Source organism: Pygoscelis adeliae, unplaced genomic scaffold (genome assembly GCF_000699105.1).
Source record: "Pygoscelis adeliae isolate BGI_AS28 unplaced genomic scaffold, ASM69910v1 Scaffold413, whole genome shotgun sequence".
NCBI lineage: Eukaryota > Metazoa > Chordata > Aves > Sphenisciformes > Spheniscidae > Pygoscelis > Pygoscelis adeliae.
The window spans coordinates 543,698-562,718 of NW_008824403.1; the positions used below are offsets into that span (position 1 = coordinate 543,698).

Below are 19,021 nucleotides of genomic sequence, written 5' to 3' on the forward strand. Positions count from 1 at the left end.
TGGACGATGATGACACGACATGGGAGCAAAGTTATTTTACCCATAGAAACCTTCCATATTTCTAGGGACCCCACGGCAAAGCAATCTCCTTTAGACACAGCACTTTCTGTTTCTGCAGAAGGTAGGGAATGTCCTGGGGCTGGGGCTTCTCCCCTGTCCACCTGGGGAAGCTGAAGAGATGCTCCAGGTGCAAAAAATAGCTTTTGGGCTGACCAGAAGAGCTCACTTTGTGGTAGACTGGATTCTGCCTATGCATCTACCAGATCTCATAAAATATCAGTCACCAATAGTTCATCTGTAAGTTGCAGGCAATAAAGATAACCCAGCATCATGTGACAAAGGTTTAATATCAGACAAAGAAAATAAAATCGTCCAGTTAAGGGTAGAAATCAATTAGAAGTTAAGGGTGTGTTGATCTTCAATCAGCGTCCGGGGTACAGCTTGTGATCTGTGGAAAGCTAAATATTGTAATAATGAACTGTTGCTGCCATCTACTGAACACAAGAGTTATGTACTACACAGCTTTACAATTTGGCTAGTGATCAAGTGTGAAACTATTTGCTTGGCTGGATTAAGTAGAATTTCTATTTCATTAGAAGAATTGTGTCTTTCTAGAAGATGTTCAGGACGTGAATCTGGTTTAGAGAATATCTGTCCCCCTTTGGGGAATACTGAATTCTCCTTTGGAGAGCCACTCCTAGCATGGGGGAATCGTGAGAGGTGAGATTTGTAAAGAGCATACGTAGCTCCCATAACCTGAAACACATTGCTATTAATAAGAAAGAGTTACTAGTTAGAGCTGCAGGTTTTAAAAATCTTAGTTCACATTAGCTGTTATTTAATAATATCACGCAGAACTCCATCATCGTTGCTGAGGATAAATACCTGCCCTCGTATGGCAGCTGGGGTTTAGAGGAAAGAGCTTCCAGTTGAAAAAGTGCTGGCATTGGCACTGAATTTCTACCAGGATGTTGAAGGGTGGGACCGAGGTCAAGAGGAAGTTCTAGCCAGCAAGAGCTGTCCCAGCCCCAGCGCTTTGTTTTATCCAGGGACTGAACCTGTTCCTGTATGTCTCAGAAGCTGCTGTGGGTATAAACAGAGGCGTACTCATACACGTATGCAAGCATTACACTTAAAAAAAAAGAAGTTGTACTAACACACTAAACAGCAACAAAGTCACTAAGTGCAAGAAATACAGTACTATCATCTGGTTGCAATATATAAAAAATATACGCATCTATTGCTTACCTACAAGGTATATATGTGGACACTCACAGCCAAATTCAGCCCTGCAGGTAAGCAAGACCCTATTTTGTATTGACTTCAATGGCGGTTGGACACATCTGCTTCAAAGATGTCTTTGGCTTGTTAAGGGTCATAAGAAGGCTGGAAATTGCAGAGGAAGAGTAGCAGGTAGCAGGGGAGCCTCCTGATCTCACCTGGCACTGCATTCAGCCGGGCGTTCAGACACACACAACTCAACAACAGCGCAAGAACGTGGTTTTGAATGAGACCCAAGACTGTTGGCTACAATAATAGTCATGTTGGCGTGTCACAATGGCAAAGGGATGTAAAGAGATAAATTACTATAAAAATCCGGCTCTCTTTCTCAATCTGCATCAGAGTAAGTCAGGAGTGAAAGGACTGAATTTAATAGAATGACACCAACGTGAAACTAGTGAGAATAGCAAATTGGCGTCAGTCATCTGTATTCTGCAAAACTATAAATTTCCACACGAGGGAGCTTCTTGCCCACGAAGCTCACAGCTACTGCACAGGGTGCTTCCTCCTGGGAAAGGTGACGGCAATGGTTCCCTGTGAGTTCATAACTTCTGCGGATTGCAGCCTGATTGCACTGCTAAGAGTCACAGCGAGAGCCAGTAATGAAAGGGTTAACAGATGATGATTGTCAGAGCTTGTTAACCACAATTATTTTCAAGACATATGTAAATCTGTATAAATACCTAAGTGTGGTATATAATCTAAAACATACTGTTTAAATCTATAAGCATTCCTGAGTTAATTTCACTACGGCAACATTAGTTGCAACTTCCTGACTTCACTGTGTTTGAATTCATATCCATGAACATTAATTTAAAATTAGTCTAAATATTTGTTGAGAATTAATCACCTGATAAATTTAGCTCTTTTTCATTTTTATGAATTATTCATTATCTCCTCTCCTTTCCGTTGATGTGTTGGTTATTTGCAAGAATTGAATTACTAGTTCATGCTAAAAAAACCCAACATTCATGGTGATTTGTAAAATCTTCCCCTTGGAAACTTGCCTGGTGACTATGACAGCATTTGTTTTTACCACCAATACTGTATGGTAATGGTCTGCTTCTTGAGGGTTCATTGGAGTTTTTAAGAGAGGCATAAGCAAGCTCATACAGCAAATATTTTGCAACAAAATTTTTTCTGTTTATGTCTTGCGTATATATAATGGATGTTCCTACAAAGGAAGCTTGCATTAGTAAAAGCCTGTTGGTGGGAATGTTTGGGAACAGCATGATGAGGTGTGACTGCAGGAATGAACAGCTATGTAAAACTGCTATCTGAAATAGAAAAAGCTCCTATTGCATAGTCCTATCACAGAAAATACCTGAGCTTGCCAAACAAAAAGAATAATTCTGTTCTAGGGTGGCCCCAGGCAAGGCTGGCTGAAAAGTTATCAACCACCAGATATTATTAAGTAAGAGGAACAAACCTTTTAAGGAAAAGTCTTGAGTGGATGGGAGCAAGAATCCTTAACGCTGACAGTTCAAATGTGAAGCAGTTTGTGCGCCTCTAGCACATAGAGGACCATCTCTCAAACCTTATGGCCTGCATTCAACAAAAGCAGTGGAAGACCAGATTTTTTGAACAGGGCTTACGTTCCCAAGTCTAGTACTGGAAGCCTAATTTCTGGCTGCCACTCATTAAACAAATCTTTACCATAAAATTAATTTACTAGCAAACATCACTTCCCTTCTTTCGACTCACTGAAACAGATAACATCTTGAATTTCCCATAGGGTGATGTCTTTATATTTGTTACTTTCAATCTCAGTGTGTTACTATTAATTAAATAACAAATCAGAAAATTACTTCTAAAATTATGAAATAGCAAAACCCCCAGAACACACCCTCATGCAGCTAGTAACTGGTACCAGCACTTGCAAAACATCAAAGGCTTCTCTAAACATAGACTTTCATCAGTGACGCTGCAAGCCTTCATCTAATCTTTCATGATTTCCCATGCAGGAACATCAAAAGAGAAAGAAGAGAATAGCACTCTTCCAAAGCAACAGTGCTCTGTGTGAACAGTATGTGCTTAGCTACAACACACATAAAATGTAAGTGGGAAATTATTATTTACATGAGACATATTTTAATAAGCATCATTATTAGCTCCCTTTCTTTTCCTATAAGAAACAAGGATTTGTGCAGTTCAAAATCATGTCGAAAGCTCAAGGGATTTCTGGAAGAAAATGAAAAGGAATTAGAAAGTATCTAACGTATAAGTCTTCAAAGCAAGAAGATAAATTTATTTTCATTTTTACTTACTGAAACACATTCTGCATATTTTATTGTTTCTATCATCTTGTTATAATCCATCCAAAGTGTTTTCAAAGAACATTAAGTCCTACAAATAAACAAACTGTGAACAGTAAGGAAGGTACGAAAATGCAACAATTACTATTAAAATCTTACTTGTAGGCTTTTTTTACGTAAAGTAATTAGATTAGTCAGTCATTTTCTATTACTCTGCCACTGAGCAACAGGAGTTTTGGAGGACACAATCCAAAAATCTTAAGTATCATGAGAGTTACATTTCTAACCTAATAAAAGCAAAATATCTGAACTGTTGTTGCTATTTTAAAGCAAACGCTTTCCAGTGAATAATTTAAATAGTTTTGTCCTTTAGTTTTATATTCTCTGATGTAAGTATCACATATGATTTTGAAACCATTGGATGTTAATATTAACACGTTAGTGTTGGCAAAAGACGTACACAGCAAATATCAATTTGTAATTCTAGAAAACATGCATCTTAACTTCATCCTTACTCCTAGCAGTGAGTATCCTCCTTTTCATACAATTCTTCTCTTATGATTATCTTCACAAGGGAATTTTTGTAGGAAATTTCATATGACCTGAAGGTCTTACATACAACACTGGACAGAACTATTGAAGTGGCACTCACTGTTTGAAATTACCGTTAGAAATAACATAACTTTTGTTTTGGTTCATATACCTGTTCAAACACAACAGATACGGGGTTCGGGGGAGTCTGGTAGGTTTGACATGTATGTTGATATTTGATCCTGCCATGCAAGATATTGAATTACATGTGGAGTACTATTTAAACGGTTTCATAAACAAAACTGTTAGGAACCTAAAGACGCTCAGCAAATAAGAAAAAACCAAATCCCTTCCAACAAATTAAAAGGGTTTCAGTGAACTTATCTTTTAGGTAGCGGGTTTGGATTTCCACTGCACTTATGCCTTTGTAGGATCACAGCTGATAGCAAAGGCCCCTTTGGTCCCAGCCTGCCCACCTCTGTAGGTCTACCTGTTGGGTTTGCATACTTACAATGAGGAAACAAGCACCAATCATTACTGCCTTGATTCTCACATCAAGATCTACAGGGACCTGGATCCCGAAGTTGGCAGTGTTAGTAAAGACATTGTTTACGAATCCAGACCAGTACTTGGAAATTTTGCCAATCGTTGACATCTCATTGAGAGCTTTTACCTGTACAAATAAAAAATAGGAATACACCTAAATGTAAATAAATCAAGTACACACTGATTATATCTCCATAGAATTAACGACTATGCCCCGATGCACAGAACACGCTATAGTTGTCAGGTTTTTCTTTTATTCTTATCATTGAGGTGCTCTACTAGTGTCAGATTTACCTTTAGGAGTAGCACACAAGAAAGGGTCTCAAGTTTGGAAACATCAGCATCTTTAGAGCTGACAGAAAAGTGGAGGAAAGCAATTGTGAAAGTTTATACCACTTCTGCTCTTCTTTCACAATGGGGTCCTTTTTTTCCTGTCTTGTGTTTCCGATATGGTCCAAGTCACAGCAGTACCATTGCTGTGGACCGCTGTCCCCTACAACTGACAGATATGTTCTCAATTATGTAGCCATCTGCATGGTCTAGTTGAAGGTGTCCCTGACCGTGGCGGGGAGATTGGAACTAGATGATCTTTAAGGTCCCTTCCAACCCAAACCGTTCTATAATTCTATGATTCTCACAGTATACTGAAATTTTGGACAGTACCCACTGAAGTCTACTGATTTGGCTAACGAGTTGATCAACACAGAAGCTCTTTTATGATTCCTTAACTAAGGCAAAGCGCTTTGTTCACACCAGAAAACTCTGTCCAGGGTTTCTTCGAGTATCTCCCATTCTCCCTCTCATCCCTTAAATATCTCAGTGGCTCCTCAGAATTATTTTTCTCCTGATGAATGTTGTCAAATGGATGTAGATATATTGGACAGTAATCCTGCCCGTGGTTCTCAGTCTGAGAGTAAAGAAGGCAGCAGATTCAATGCCACAGGCTTCAAGGGACTATGTGTCAGTTAACAGTGAATGCATGTGGGACAAAACCCTGAGCCTGTCAAAATCAATGTCTGAGTGCTCATGGACTGCAGAGGACCAGGACTTCACTTAGCAGCATGTTTATTTCCTTGAAGGAATTGTCACTCCTGTCCAGAAAACATCTGTAGGAATCTGAGTGTACAAGTCAGGAACTCCAATGCACATTGTTGTACTTCTGTTCCATAATTATAGCAACATACATAGTATTTTTAAGGGTAGAATAACAGGATTTTTGAGTGAGAAATTTATTCAAAGTAGTAAAACTTTAAAATTCTTAACACTCGTAAGAAACATACCTCAAAGTCAACATCTTCAAAACAGCCACAAGTTGCATATGGGCCAATTATTTTTAGTACATCTTCTTTACTTTCATTCTGTATAGTAAACTTTGGCAGAAAAGGGTCCCAGTTCTGTACAACGTACCCAGCTATTGTACCTGGTGGGGACTGAACTTCTAACTAGCAAACAAAAGAAAACAAAAAAACTTATAAACTAATTCTATAAGTCCATAAAACTTATAAATACATATAGTGTATTGTTTATATAATGAAAAAATATTTATTTATTGAATATATATCATTTTACCAAACTGTGAACTGGGTATTACAAGGCTGTCTAATGGTGTTTTTAAATATAGTGGACAATATGAAGCTCAAAATCTGCACCAGAAACTAACATCTTACATATAAGATTTGATAACTAGCAAAGAAAAGAAAACAAAAAAATCTTATAAACTAATTTTATAAGTCCATAACAGTGTATTGTTTATATAATGACAAAATATTTATTTATTGAATATATATAATTTTACCAAACTGTGAACTGGGTATTACAAGGCTGTCTAATGGTGTTTTTAAATATAGTGGACAATATGAAGCTCAAAAGTTGCACCCCAAACTAACATCTTACATATAAGATTTGATAAAAGCCGTACGCTGTGAAAAGTTTTTGTTATTGTAATCAGTGAGTATCCTATAAGCTTTTGTATCCAGTAGCCATGCTACCAAAGGACCTTTTTTTTTTTTTTTTTTAAACCCTGATGCTGTACTGAAAAAGTAGGGAAATGAATTAACCCATAAAACATTTTCGTAAAACAAGAAAAATGTCTGAATAAAGGAGAGTCAAAAATAAGGAGAAAAGATCTGATACTCTGTATCAGATCTGCATTTTTCACTCAAAGCAGCTTATTTCCAAGTTCTACCATTTCCCAGAGATATATGGCCTGGAGGAGGCAGAGCCATGGAGCGAAGCGTCGGCCTCCTCGGCGAGCTGCTTCCCAGTCGTACCCACACGCGCTGGTGGCCTCCAGGGATTTTCCATCCTTCACACTCTGGGAGTACGGTGGGTGATTTCCATCTGTATCGCTAACGGACGTCAGTCTGTGTCAGGGCAAGCAGTGTTTTGGGGTGCTGTGTTACCTGACTCGGAGACATCTCTATCGTCAGACAGAAGAGCTTTATTTGGGATGTCAGGAAAGTAAGGTCCCATGAAAGGGAGGAGGCACGCTGGGAACGCAGCTCATAAAAGGGCCTTGTTTATCAATAGTTACTTCTAAACGAAGGCCGCCAGGCAGTCCCCAGGACGAGAGGTGGGTGTGAATTCCTTCCCGCCACCCTCGCAGCGGTCGCGCGAGGCTTCGTTAATGCCGTGCTCATACCGCGCCGTGCTCGGACAAAAGGCAGCTGGGATTCGCTCACCTCTTGCAGGAAGCAGGGGAACCAGCAGCTGTTGCACCTCAAGGGTCTGTTCACGGTAATCACTTCTCGGCCCGTGGTATCGGTAATCCTTATGGTGAAAGACCTTAGAGGCGAACACAAGTTACGATCAAAGCAATCATTTTCTTCTACTGCAAAGTAAACTCTTTGTCCCAAGTGGTTTTTTATCTCGTATTTGCTGGAGGTCTCTGTGCCAAGTATGGCTAATAAAGCAAAACAAGTAGAACATTACCTTAGTATAATGTTAGTAGATATATATTAGTATATATTCTAAAAATCTACAGAACAGAGACAGTTTAAAAAATTGTTTTGAAATAATGACACAAAGAAAATATACAATTATGAGGAAATAATAATGTCAGGTCGGTATTTTGAAGGAACGTTTAGTTCAAAGACTTCGATTTGCTGTACGCTAAAGTACATATCACAAAACAGAATTCAGATCCTGAGTTTTGGTTTGGGCTTTTTTCTTACTTTATCATCCGTTAAAAGTAACAATACGAGGCTGTCCCACTTCAGTGACAAAACTTTCACCCAGCGAGGTATCCAAGAATCAGGCTGAAAACATTTTGAATGGGAGAAATACGTTGAAAAATGTTTTACTTGCAGAACTTAATACTTGTTCAGTACTTTGAAATTCCGAGGAACTATGTAAATAGAAATTCTTATGCTTCATTTTGTGTCTTCTGACCTTCCTTTCTTTATTTGCTTTGTTTCTTGTAGCATGTTAATTATTGCTAAAGACAATAAAGTTTTCCATGGATTGGAAAGATGGTTAAACTTTAACAACTTTGAGAGGGAGGTGTCTGAGGGAGACAATTTAGGACTGGTGTAAAGATTACTCACTGTAATCTTTCTCTCCTTGGTTTGCTGCGGAACAGGCATAAAGAGCGTGAGCTTTCACCACACTAACACCACATTACAGGCCTGACGCAAGGTCAGCAGGAGGCTTCGCAATGCCTTCAACAAGTTGGGGGCAAGACTTGGAAGCCTTTTGGAGACATCTGTGTACCAGCACAGTTAAAGAGTGGCAAGGGTTGCACCATACCTTCAAGAAGCTCCACTTGCTGATGAATAATTATCTGGTCCAGCTGTTTAAAAAAATAAATAAATAAGCAAGATGGTGGGTGTTGGAAAGGTCTGGGCCTGCCACCGATCACCTGCCTATTTTTATTGCTCATCTCCCTGTTATTAGGATTTCGTTCCTTTCAGAGGTGCACAAGCTGGGTGCCTGAGGACTATCTCAAGTCACACTTTAGACATCTCTCTGAAATGATGACTGAGTGCGACATTGGGTGCTGTGGTCATATAATTCACCCACACATTTGAAGAAAAGTAATCTTTGCTGGGGGAATGAGAAAGACAACAGCAACAGAAAGATGTATGTGAGAAGCAGGACCCACTTCTCACTCCTGTTCCTCCCTCCTGGCCTTGGCAGAGGGGAAGCCCCTTGCCCCAAAGCTAAGGTTAGTGCTGGGCACCATGGCAGTGCAGGAGTGAATGAGTTTGGGCTCAAGCTCAAAACGTGCTGTAGCCACATCCCAAAGGGCCCCGCTGGAGCAGCCCAGCAGGGCTATCAGATGATGCCAATGACAGCACACACGAGCTTTAATGCTCTCATCTCAGCCAACGGGAGTTCTGCACCCTAAATTTGGCAAACGGTCACGCCAGGGTGCCAGAATGGGCAAAACAGCAGCTCCCCAGAGAAACCCTTGGCTGGCTGAAACTGTCTTTCCCTGTGAGCTGGTTACAAATGCAGGAGAAAAGTTGTTTGCCATGATACCCAGCTTTGCTGTGCATATCATCCCTCCGACATTATTCTTTTTTAGAGAACAGTCATTAGTATTATAAAACCAGCAAGACTTAATTTCAGTCTACCTTTAAGTTTTATGTGAGTTTTTATGTCTGTTTTATGTGATAGTTTAGGCTTCGCTAATCTCTTTTCCTTAAATTCCTGATGGGCAAATGCTTGGCGCAGGATTTTGCCGTTACTCACAGCTGCAGACAGAAAGCACACAGCAACCTTCTGAGACCAGCATGTCACAGCTCTCCAGCATCTGTATATTTTACAATTGATAAACCTTGCCTGGTACGTATTCAAACTGTTGCAGCCATTTGTCAATTCTAGTCACCTCCTGCAGCTACTTCAGGCTGCAAAGAAAAGCTGGTAAAAAAGAAACTTCTTTATCCCTTTCATTAATCTCTGAAATGTGCATGCCAGTAATTGAAATAATAAAAAATATTTGGACTTAAAAATTTTCTCCCAAGAACCTTTGCTGTTTATTGTTTAGGTTTCCTGAGAGATGTGAGCTCTCGGAGCTAGCTCATGGGAAGTGCTCTGCTGATGAAAAAATAATAAACATGTTAAAGATCGTAAGGCTATTTTAATATTTTAGTATTGATTTTAATATGGATTTCTTTGCCCCACATAGACTCTCACAGGGAAAAGAAAATTAATGGGCCTGAACTGCTAAAAGCTTTGAGTGATCTTGGTCTGTGTCTTGGTTTATTGTGAACAATGTATAAACAATGTTGAGACAACGTGGCAGTACCACTTGCTAGGCTTGTTTTGCCTTTCGCTGGTTTCTGCAAGGCAACTATTCTGATGCGTATTTTATTGGGGCACTCGTGGATTCAGGGAATTCTGCACTTGCGTTTGAAAGCATCTAAAGCCCATTGGTTTACAAGGGTCTGCATCCTCTTGAGCTCAGGTGTGTTAAAATTCCTTCTACACAGCTAATTCTCAGTATTCGGTTTTGTGGGCATTAAATTTACATCTGATCAGTCTAAGCAAGTATAAACTAAGAAGTTTCTTACAAAATTAGTTAAGCCTGAATGGTGGCACAACGCCGTTGAGCTACTTGGAAAATTCTTCTCTGAGGTCTCGTCTGTCTATTCCTGCTATGGGCACAGGTTCCCTCGATTTTTGTGATGGGCACTGGCCAATTCCTCGAACTATGGCTGTGATCTGGAAGATAATAATGAGGTTTGGGTAACCTGTTTTGTAGGAAATTGTTTAGAGCGTCATTCTTGTGATAACGATAGAAAGCATGGTATCAGCTTGCCAGGGCAGAAGCAGTTTATTGCCCTTCTCTGGTGCACCTTGAACTGCCAAGTGAATCGCTCCTCAGCCTGACTGACTCCAGGTATGTGAAATATTGCTGTCTGACCTTAACGTACATGACAGATATTTTCTTTTCTTCTCATCCAACACTATATGCTGTGTCCTTGAATTGCTGTTTAGAATAAGACTGTAGGGATCTCTCTGAGATTCACTAAATTTGGATCCTTGTTTCAGAGTCAAACACATCATGCTCTTATTAAGAAATAGATTCAGCTTTCTCAAATCTATCCAGCTAACTTCCCTGCTCCTGCTGGAGGTAATCCGCGCACCTAATTTCTATTTTTTGTCCTGTATTTATTCACAACCACTTTCTATACAATCTTTTTTCTGGTAATATCATTCTATAAATTAAATGTCTCTTTTTCCCACAGGGTGTTTACTCTTCTAGGGGTGAGAGCTTTCACAGTCCCCTCTCTGGTAGCATTTTGTTAGTCTAAAGATGAAACACTCACAGTCTTGTTTTAGCGCAGGTTCTCTATTCCCCATGTCCTTCCAGTAGTACCTGTCTGTGCCTATTTCAATTTGGACCCACCTTTCCCCAGTACACACACAACCAGAAGGGTACACAGTATTCCAGTCTTCCCAATGGCATCAGAAATTCCCAGTTCTGCTAAAAACATCTTCATTCACTTGAGAATTTTCATTACGTGAAAATCTTAGTCCGTCAGGATAAATCCCCAGGGATCACCCTGGCAGCTGTGAATCCCACATTCATTCTGCAGGCAGCCCTCTCCCTGCTGGTTGGATCTCCTTTCTGCTACGATCTGTCCTGTATGAGCTTGTTTCATTAGTCACACAGCCAGTATGACTTCAGCATCGCGCACCAAAATGTTCTGCAACGCATGGGAACTCTAGCTGTGGGTATATGCCAATAATCAGCATTGCACACATGCTTTCCACTTTTCAGACTGCAGAGAAAGTCAGAAATAATTAGCAAGGGCTGCAGCACAGACACATGGTTATTGGGCCGAGAACAAGCCTGAGTGGAGTCTGGAGTTCTAGTTATAGTTCTGACAGCCACTTGCTCTTTTGTCTTTGTGTCAGATGTAAAGCTGCTATAAAATGGAGTAATAAAATTTGCTTGCCCGCATTGTATGGCTAAATCTGAGGTATAATTCATGTTCATACAGGGGACTGAATATGTAACCTGCCAAGTATTTACTATCACAATCACTTTTAGACTAAAAAATGTAGCTCCCACAGTCTGTGAGCAAATGCTCATGTAATTGACAACACATATCATTTTGTGCATGGGCACCATGAAATGAAAATCATAACTCCACATGAAAGATTGTTTCTGAAGGGTCTCCCAGTTTCATTAGCTATCTAGGTAACTTAGCTCCAAATATAAAATACATTCAATTTCTGCTTCTGTACAAAACTACCAGAAATGTATATCTAAAATACAGACCTCGAGTCAAATAAACGTTTCCCAGCACCACCAAAATGCAAACACAGCAGAAGCGTGTGTATCAGCATCACAACCGGACTACGCTGGGGGCCTGATTCTGTCCCTGCCCATACCAGGCAGGGTGTATGAAGTGTTACTCAGCATATGTAAGAGTGGCAGAATCCAGCCACATGTGAAATGCAAACTGGAGTCGGTGTCAAAGCGGTAGCAGGGAGTGACCCTCCCAGTAAAAAAAATGTAGGAAGAGGTTAAACTTGTGGAGCAGACCTGCACACCATCACTGGTCTGAGCTCCAGGAGCTGAGAGGTTTCACAGAGCGACACGGACAGCCGCACGTTTAGCAGTAGGACTGAGAAGACTTTAGCATTCCTTTTCCCTCCTCTGCCTGTGACCTACGTGTCCGCTTCCATTTCCAGGCATTTCCCTCTCTTCGGGCACCAGTGCTTTCCTGCCCCGCGACCCAACACAGAGCGGGTGCGGGTTTGTAGCCACCCAGGCTTATGCTCGCAAAGTTGTCTCCCTGGGAGCTTGCCTCCCCAGGACCTTACCTCTAACCTGGAGCGCACTGTCCTTGGCAGAAGGAGTTTGCTCAGAAGACCTTCGTGTTCCTCAAAGGATGGGTTATAAGGAGGTGACAATTCCTTCACACACTGCCTGTTTCAGTCTTTTTGAGGCCAGCTGGAGTTTGATAGCCATTTCCCTGAGGGTGAGCTCTTAAGGAGCTGGAAGGAAACTGGGGGAACAATGAGAGGGGTAATACTATGACCTAGAAAAAGTCCTAAAGGGGAGAAAGCCATGGTTTTGGTGCAAGGAGAGCTGCATGCACAACAAATGGATTTCTATAAAAATGAATGGCTGCAATGAAGGAAGGGGTTGTCATTCCTACGCTCCTTATTTCATAGTAGTATCAAACAACAAAAAAGCCACTCCATCTCCACCTGCCCCTCCCCCAAGAAAAAAACCCAAACAACCCCATCCCCCAAGGTATCAAGGAAGTCTACAAGGAAAACAAAACAATTCTAACATTTGGAAAGATTCAGGACCTGGTTCAGGTACTCCAGACCAGGTGGCAAGTTATGAGTGTGTGATGTTTGCTTCCAGAGACTTCTTGGTTCAACAGGTTTATTCTGTTCAGGAAGGTCGGAAGAACCAGGGAGGTAATCCTTAAAGACTGGGTTGGTTTGTCCCTGAGATTCTGCAGGAAAAGAAGAAAAAAATAATCAGAAATGAACAGGGCCAAACAACAGCTAGCTACTTGGATCAAAACTGGAACAATAATGTCACATTCTGCCTGTGACTATATCAGCATTTTAGTTCAGATCAGGAGTGAGGATCTGAAACGAATCTCCTGATGATCCCACACTTCAAGCACTCTGAGTCACTTTATAAAGCAGTCTTAGAGTATGCAAAGTGGAATCACTGTAGATGAAGCTAAACCAGGAGATGCGGTCTTGGAGGGCACCTAATCCGCTCTGACAGCTCGCGAGCAGTGGCCACAAGCTCCTCAGCACAGGCTGCTCTTCCCTGCTCCCTGCGTGCTGCCCTGCGTGCTAATGTACACCAGGCTGCTGAGGGCTTGCTTCTAACAAGATGCTTTCTAGCATCTTGAGGGCATGCATATTTTCTCTTAATTAGAGATAACCTTTCCAGGGATCTCAAATTCCCCAGGCTGGATGTTACAACCCTGGTATCAAAGTCTACACAGCCTTTTACAGTGTATTTATTCATTATTATCTTAATGAAAAGATCAGATATCGTTAAGCTGTGTTTTCTGGTTTGCTGTTGGTTACCTTGGCTAGCGCTGCGAAGGTAACGAGAGTATTTACTGTTACAGGCACCTGTATGCCCACACCCCTTCAGAGGCACAGGCACCGTCTCCCACAGTGCGGTGATCACCTTGGCCATTTGAGTCGCAACAAACTCCTACTGGTTTTGCTACGAGCAGCTTTCCCCAGCCTTCAGTAACACTGGCTCTGCCGGAACAAGAAGGAGCAAGCTGAAGCTCTCCACATATAAATGGCAAATCCTCGTATTAAGCTGAGCCCCTGCACTTCGGCAGTAAAGCAGTCCCCAAACTGATCATTTTTATATCATGTGTGACAATACTTGGGCACGATGGGGTTTGAGGTCCAGAAGGAATTTTGGCTCTAAGTCTGAAGCTCTCTTTTGCTGTTGTGGGTTTAAATGAGATCCTTTAGCATTATTTGAACTCGCTGTGGCTGATACATCGTTTAATCATATTTTGATCTTAATTTGTCGTTGCAGCCACTGCTTCCTTTCAAAGTCTGAGACCACAGGAAGAATAAGTAACCCCTTTGAATTTGTAGCTGGCTTTTAAAAATGTATAACTGGGTAATAAATATTTTATATGCTCTTCTGCATCATTTTACCTCACAGGGTTCTGTTACTGCCGTAACTCTTGTTGTTACATGAAATGCCATGAAATGGCCGAGCGTTAGTGTTATTCTCGAATAATAAAGAGAAAAAAAGACAACAAATTGCAGTTCTACCTGTCAAATTTTAAGCTATACAAAAATCAAACAGAAAATACATTAAATATTGATGACAATCCAAGCTACTCTGACACTTTGTCTATTTTTGTGGATGTTTCCCATTTCATTTATGGTATGGGAAAACTTAAAAGTTACCGTATGGTACAGTAAGCATACTGTACAAACATAATTTGTAGTTACTTGTTCCTAAAAGAAGTATATTATCAAGTTCCTTCATTATGAAAACCATATTACACAACATGACTATTTTGCTGCTTCTGTTAACTACCATGCATTAAAAATATACAAAACCAGATCTCTCTTATATGGCTAAAGATAAGTAAAATTTAAAAAAAGTATACTGCAAGAGTACAACGATGCTGTAAAACCTGCTTGCTGCTGTGTGCCTTTTAGTGCTGTAAATGCAGAATGTCTTGAGTATTTGGGGGGCAAAAAAAGGGGTAAACATTTGGCAAACATAAATAGACATTGCTGAAACTCCCTGAGCCAGCATCCGCCTCTGTACGTCACAACAGGGTGACCTCTGTGGAGTTGCATTTATGTTAAGAAAAAACAGATTTGTGTCCTTCTACTTAGTTTAAGTATTTGAAAGCAAATGAATTTCTCAAATGGAGAAAATGAATTTAGAAGGCTGGTTAGATCAGCGTGCTGCAATGTTTGCCTGTAGCCCTGAGTACCCAACTGGCTGCTGCTAAAAGACAATACGTGACAAAGATTAACCCAGATAGGAGTAATCTGATTAAATTCAGTTATTTTTCAGATATTTATTTTCCCTACGTGGTTATCAGGACTCTGGCCAGTTTTGAAAGTGAAAAGCGTTTGCTGATTTGGTATTTTAGTGGAATAGGAATAATAAGTGGAATAGGAAAGAAGTGTGCAGAAATAGTGGTACCCTTGGCTCAGTACCTGCTCTTCCCACACATTCTGTACCGACAGCTTTAAGCACAAAGATACAAACACTAAATTTTCTGATTGAATGCAGATGCTAACATTTTGTAACATATTTTATTCAAATAATATTCTAGTATAGATTTTGGTCTCCTTAGGAGCCTCTTGAATGCTGAAAAATTAAAGGAAGCCAAAACAACTGTGCTTTGGCTGTTGTGGTTTTAGCCTGAAACTCTCATTTCATCAGACTGCTGATTGCTGGAAACGTACAAGACTGTACTTTTCTGTAAACATGATCTAAAAATACAGACTATAGATGCACTTACCTTGAGAGGCCATGAAGCTTCCTGAGTTACTTCTTCAAAGGAAGCCAGGTTAAAAGAAAAGGCTTTTCTTGTTGCAGCAAAGAAAAAAAAGAGCACAGCATGCACAAAACTTCAGAAGGTGTCTGTCTACTTCATATCAGCTTACAAAGAACTGGAGGAAATGTATTGCCTTTCTCATGTTCCAGAACACTGCATTTTATGTCGATGGACAACAGGGGGAGATGATGCTAACAAACAAGAAAAACATTATTCATTTCAAGTCCCTTGCACCAATGGAAAGAGGGAAAAGTGTTTTGTGAATACAAAGAGGCAAAACTTCAGTGTACCCACTGGCTAACTGAACACATTAGACCTAAAATTCTGCTTTATAATGTATGTATATATTCTGAGTCTACAAAAATTCTATCTTTATAATTCAATATTTATGTTTCCATTTCTTCAGGGTATCTAGTAAAGACAGAGGAGCTAATTACCTGCATTTCCCTGCGGCTGGCCCCCAGTCAACCTTTCCCATGCCCAGAGCAGGAAAAGCTACCTTGGATTTCTCACTGTATTCCATCCACGTAGCATCAGCCTCCCCCACAAGGGATGCCGTGCCTGCACCCAGACCCAGAAAATGATCCTGCACCCCCCACTCCTGCGCACACACACCCCCATGCAGGGCTCTACTGATCTGTGTGAGGTGTTTAAACTGGATTTGGAGAATTAAAACAGATTGGCTGTGCTTTGCTCCAGACAAGCACCATCCGTACCAAAGCGTAACACACCCGCATTGCACTGAGAGGAAAGGAGGAGGAGGAGGGAGAGTAACCTTGACTTACCAGCTCATATTTCTGCCTTAAGTGCCCAAGTCGCCATGGAGATCATCACGCACATACGATCTGCAGTCAGATATGATGCATGGCCGCAAAAATGGCAGAGCCTATGCACAGAGCCCGGCGGAGCAGAGTGAGGTGTTGGGGACCAGTTTCCGTTCCCTCTGCTACTGCAAGTCCTGCTGATTTGAAATGGTCTGTAGGAGCATGTCCGAGCAGATTTAATTCCAGAGTTTACAGTTCAGGAAGATGCTGATGAGGATCTCTGAAAGAAGAATACAGAAAACCCCTCCAAAAAAAAAAAAAAAATGGAAGCTGATTTTTATTAACTATATTAGTCCATGCAAAGGCCCCAGGTCTACCTATGGAGCATGTAAAAATTTGGCCATGCGAAACTTCCTGGGAGTTTATCATTGCCCGCTTGAGAAGTCCCTGGGTGCGGTGGCAGCGCAGCCCAACCCAGCAGCTGGTCCCTGCTGCGCTCACCCCTGGAAACACCATGTGAAGGGAGAAGGCAGCCCACAGACAAAAACTTTAATGCCCATTTTTCAGCAACCAAACAAATCTTTCTGGACTGGGAAGAAGTTTGACATCACTAGAAATAAAGATTAAGAATGACTAAAAGTTTTTGCTTCCTTTCTCCCCGTCAAAGATGTGTTTCTTTGGAGCAGGGGATCTAACCTGGAGAGCAGACACAAAGCCTGAACAAAGAAGAAAAGAGGAAAGGAAAAACTCTGGATAAATATAGTAAACCTAACTTTGAAAAGGACGGATGAAAACTTAGATGAGATAGCAACCACCTACCTTTAAAAATTCATAAAGACTTACTTTAGCTCCCAGAAAACCAAACCAAAGAAAAAATCCCAATAATTCTGTCAATGCGTAAAGCAAGCGTGGTACATTAAGAAAGGTGCCTAAAATAGACAAAACACATTAAAAAATTATATGCTGAAAGAAGAGGTTTCAAACGTTTAAAAAACATTTTTGAGAAGTCCAAGCAGCTCGCTTGCTGACCCGGGAGGAACACACGGACACCGACGCAGCCTGTCTGTGCTGTGCTCAGTACCTGTAACAGGGCACCCGTCCCAGTCATCCCCGCAGCGTTTGCGGGCTCGGGGACAGGACAGCCTGCTGGTGTTGGGAGCTGCTGGCGCCGTGGCACGGGCTCCCGGGCAAGAGCTGCCGCGGTGGCGCAGGCAGGGCCACCCGTCTGCAGGGGCCAGGTTTCATTGTCCTGCTGCCCATGAAATAAACGTTTCCCTGAAGCAGTACTGCCCCAAAGAACTGATTTTCTGGCATTATTTACAAAATTGCAGTAAATAGGTTGTAGAAAGATATAAAACTTGGCTTGAAGTACATTTTATGTTTTTCCATTTCTTTCACAAATTTCCATATCTTTTACAATGTCCCCTCTTACCCTACTCTTACTGTTTTATTCCAAAACAATAATTTTAGTAGATTATATCAATAGGTTTCTGCAGGATTTGTAAACAATAGTCTTGCACTGGCATAGGTCCTTACAAGTAAAACTATGTATTTAATAATTTCTTTAATCTGAATTTTTGGTGCTTTTTTATTCTTTTTTTTTTTTTTTAATAAATACTCACATATCAGCCAAAATCTGCTCCAGCCATGATTAGAAGCAGCCTCACTAAGGACTTCAGGAACAGAAGTCTTAATCATATTTATCCGGGCACAAATGCAGCCATGCTTTGGAGCTATCTAGAAACGCACAGGAAAAACTACTCAAGAAATCAGGACAAGCATTTAAAGAACTGCATACAGCTATTTCTAGCCAAGTCTCAAGGACTACAGGAAGCAGAGCGGCAGCACCCAAAGGGGAATTCTGCCAAGACACCGAGCTCGCTGCCTCTGCCCCTTGCAGAAGGCTCTGGGGGATCACTGCCTACATTTACTCTATCGTTAGAGGTCTGAGCACTATAATAGATTATACTTCCTTCCTCTGTATGAATGTGCTGGACATCTGTAACACATTCACGGGTATTTAAAAAAAAAAAGAAAGAAAGAAACTGTGTGTTCGTACATGTATTCCCTCTACCTGTAAAATATACTTGTTCCATCCCATGCTGTAAAGCTTATAAAAATTGATGGGCAAATCCTCAGAAGGCGCAAGTTAGCACGGATCCATAAAATCGGTGAGACTATTCCGATCAGGGCAAGCAGTGCTTGGCTGGAGGAGTTTATACATCTAGAACCTTCCTTTTTTCCTTACAGAAAAGTTACGTTGCATCTTTTCTATAACTGCCACTTCTCCAACAGCACAGGGATCCATCCCCGCTAAGCCGATATACAAACACCACTGCAGTTAACGGTTAGTACACAAACTACTGCAGCCTGTAGGAAACCTATCCATGGACTAAGACATCATTGTCCCAGACAGCACAGAGGCAAAACACAGATTTTCCTCCAGAAAGCATATAGCAATAGTCAACCAGGTGGATCAACAGGGCAAAGATACCATACGGCTCAGCATAGGTGCTGCTTTTCTGGAGCCTAATCACTCTTCTGTTTTCTACTGGCACCACAGCCGGAGTATGGCAATGGTTTCACAAAAACCACCTTCACTAGTGGTCAGAGGCGCCAAGAGAAAAACAGGAGACAGCAACAAATT

The 19,021-nt window shown here is 41.1% G+C and overlaps 1 protein-coding gene across 1 annotated transcript; it reads right to left on the reverse strand.

Moving 5' to 3' along the window:
* Nucleotides 1–3,588: 3,588 nt before the first annotated feature.
* Nucleotides 3,589–13,752, reverse strand: PLSCR5 (phospholipid scramblase family, member 5). Its single transcript, XM_009320405.1, has 7 exons — nt 13,638–13,752; nt 12,891–13,042; nt 8,361–8,403; nt 7,295–7,515; nt 5,894–6,055; nt 4,579–4,740; nt 3,589–3,627 (listed from the first exon to the last, which is right to left on the reverse strand). Exons 1-7 carry the CDS (start codon nt 13,750–13,752, stop codon nt 3,589–3,591), a joined length of 894 nt encoding a protein of 297 aa, XP_009318680.1.
* Between the last annotated feature and the right edge of the window lie 5,269 nt (nt 13,753–19,021).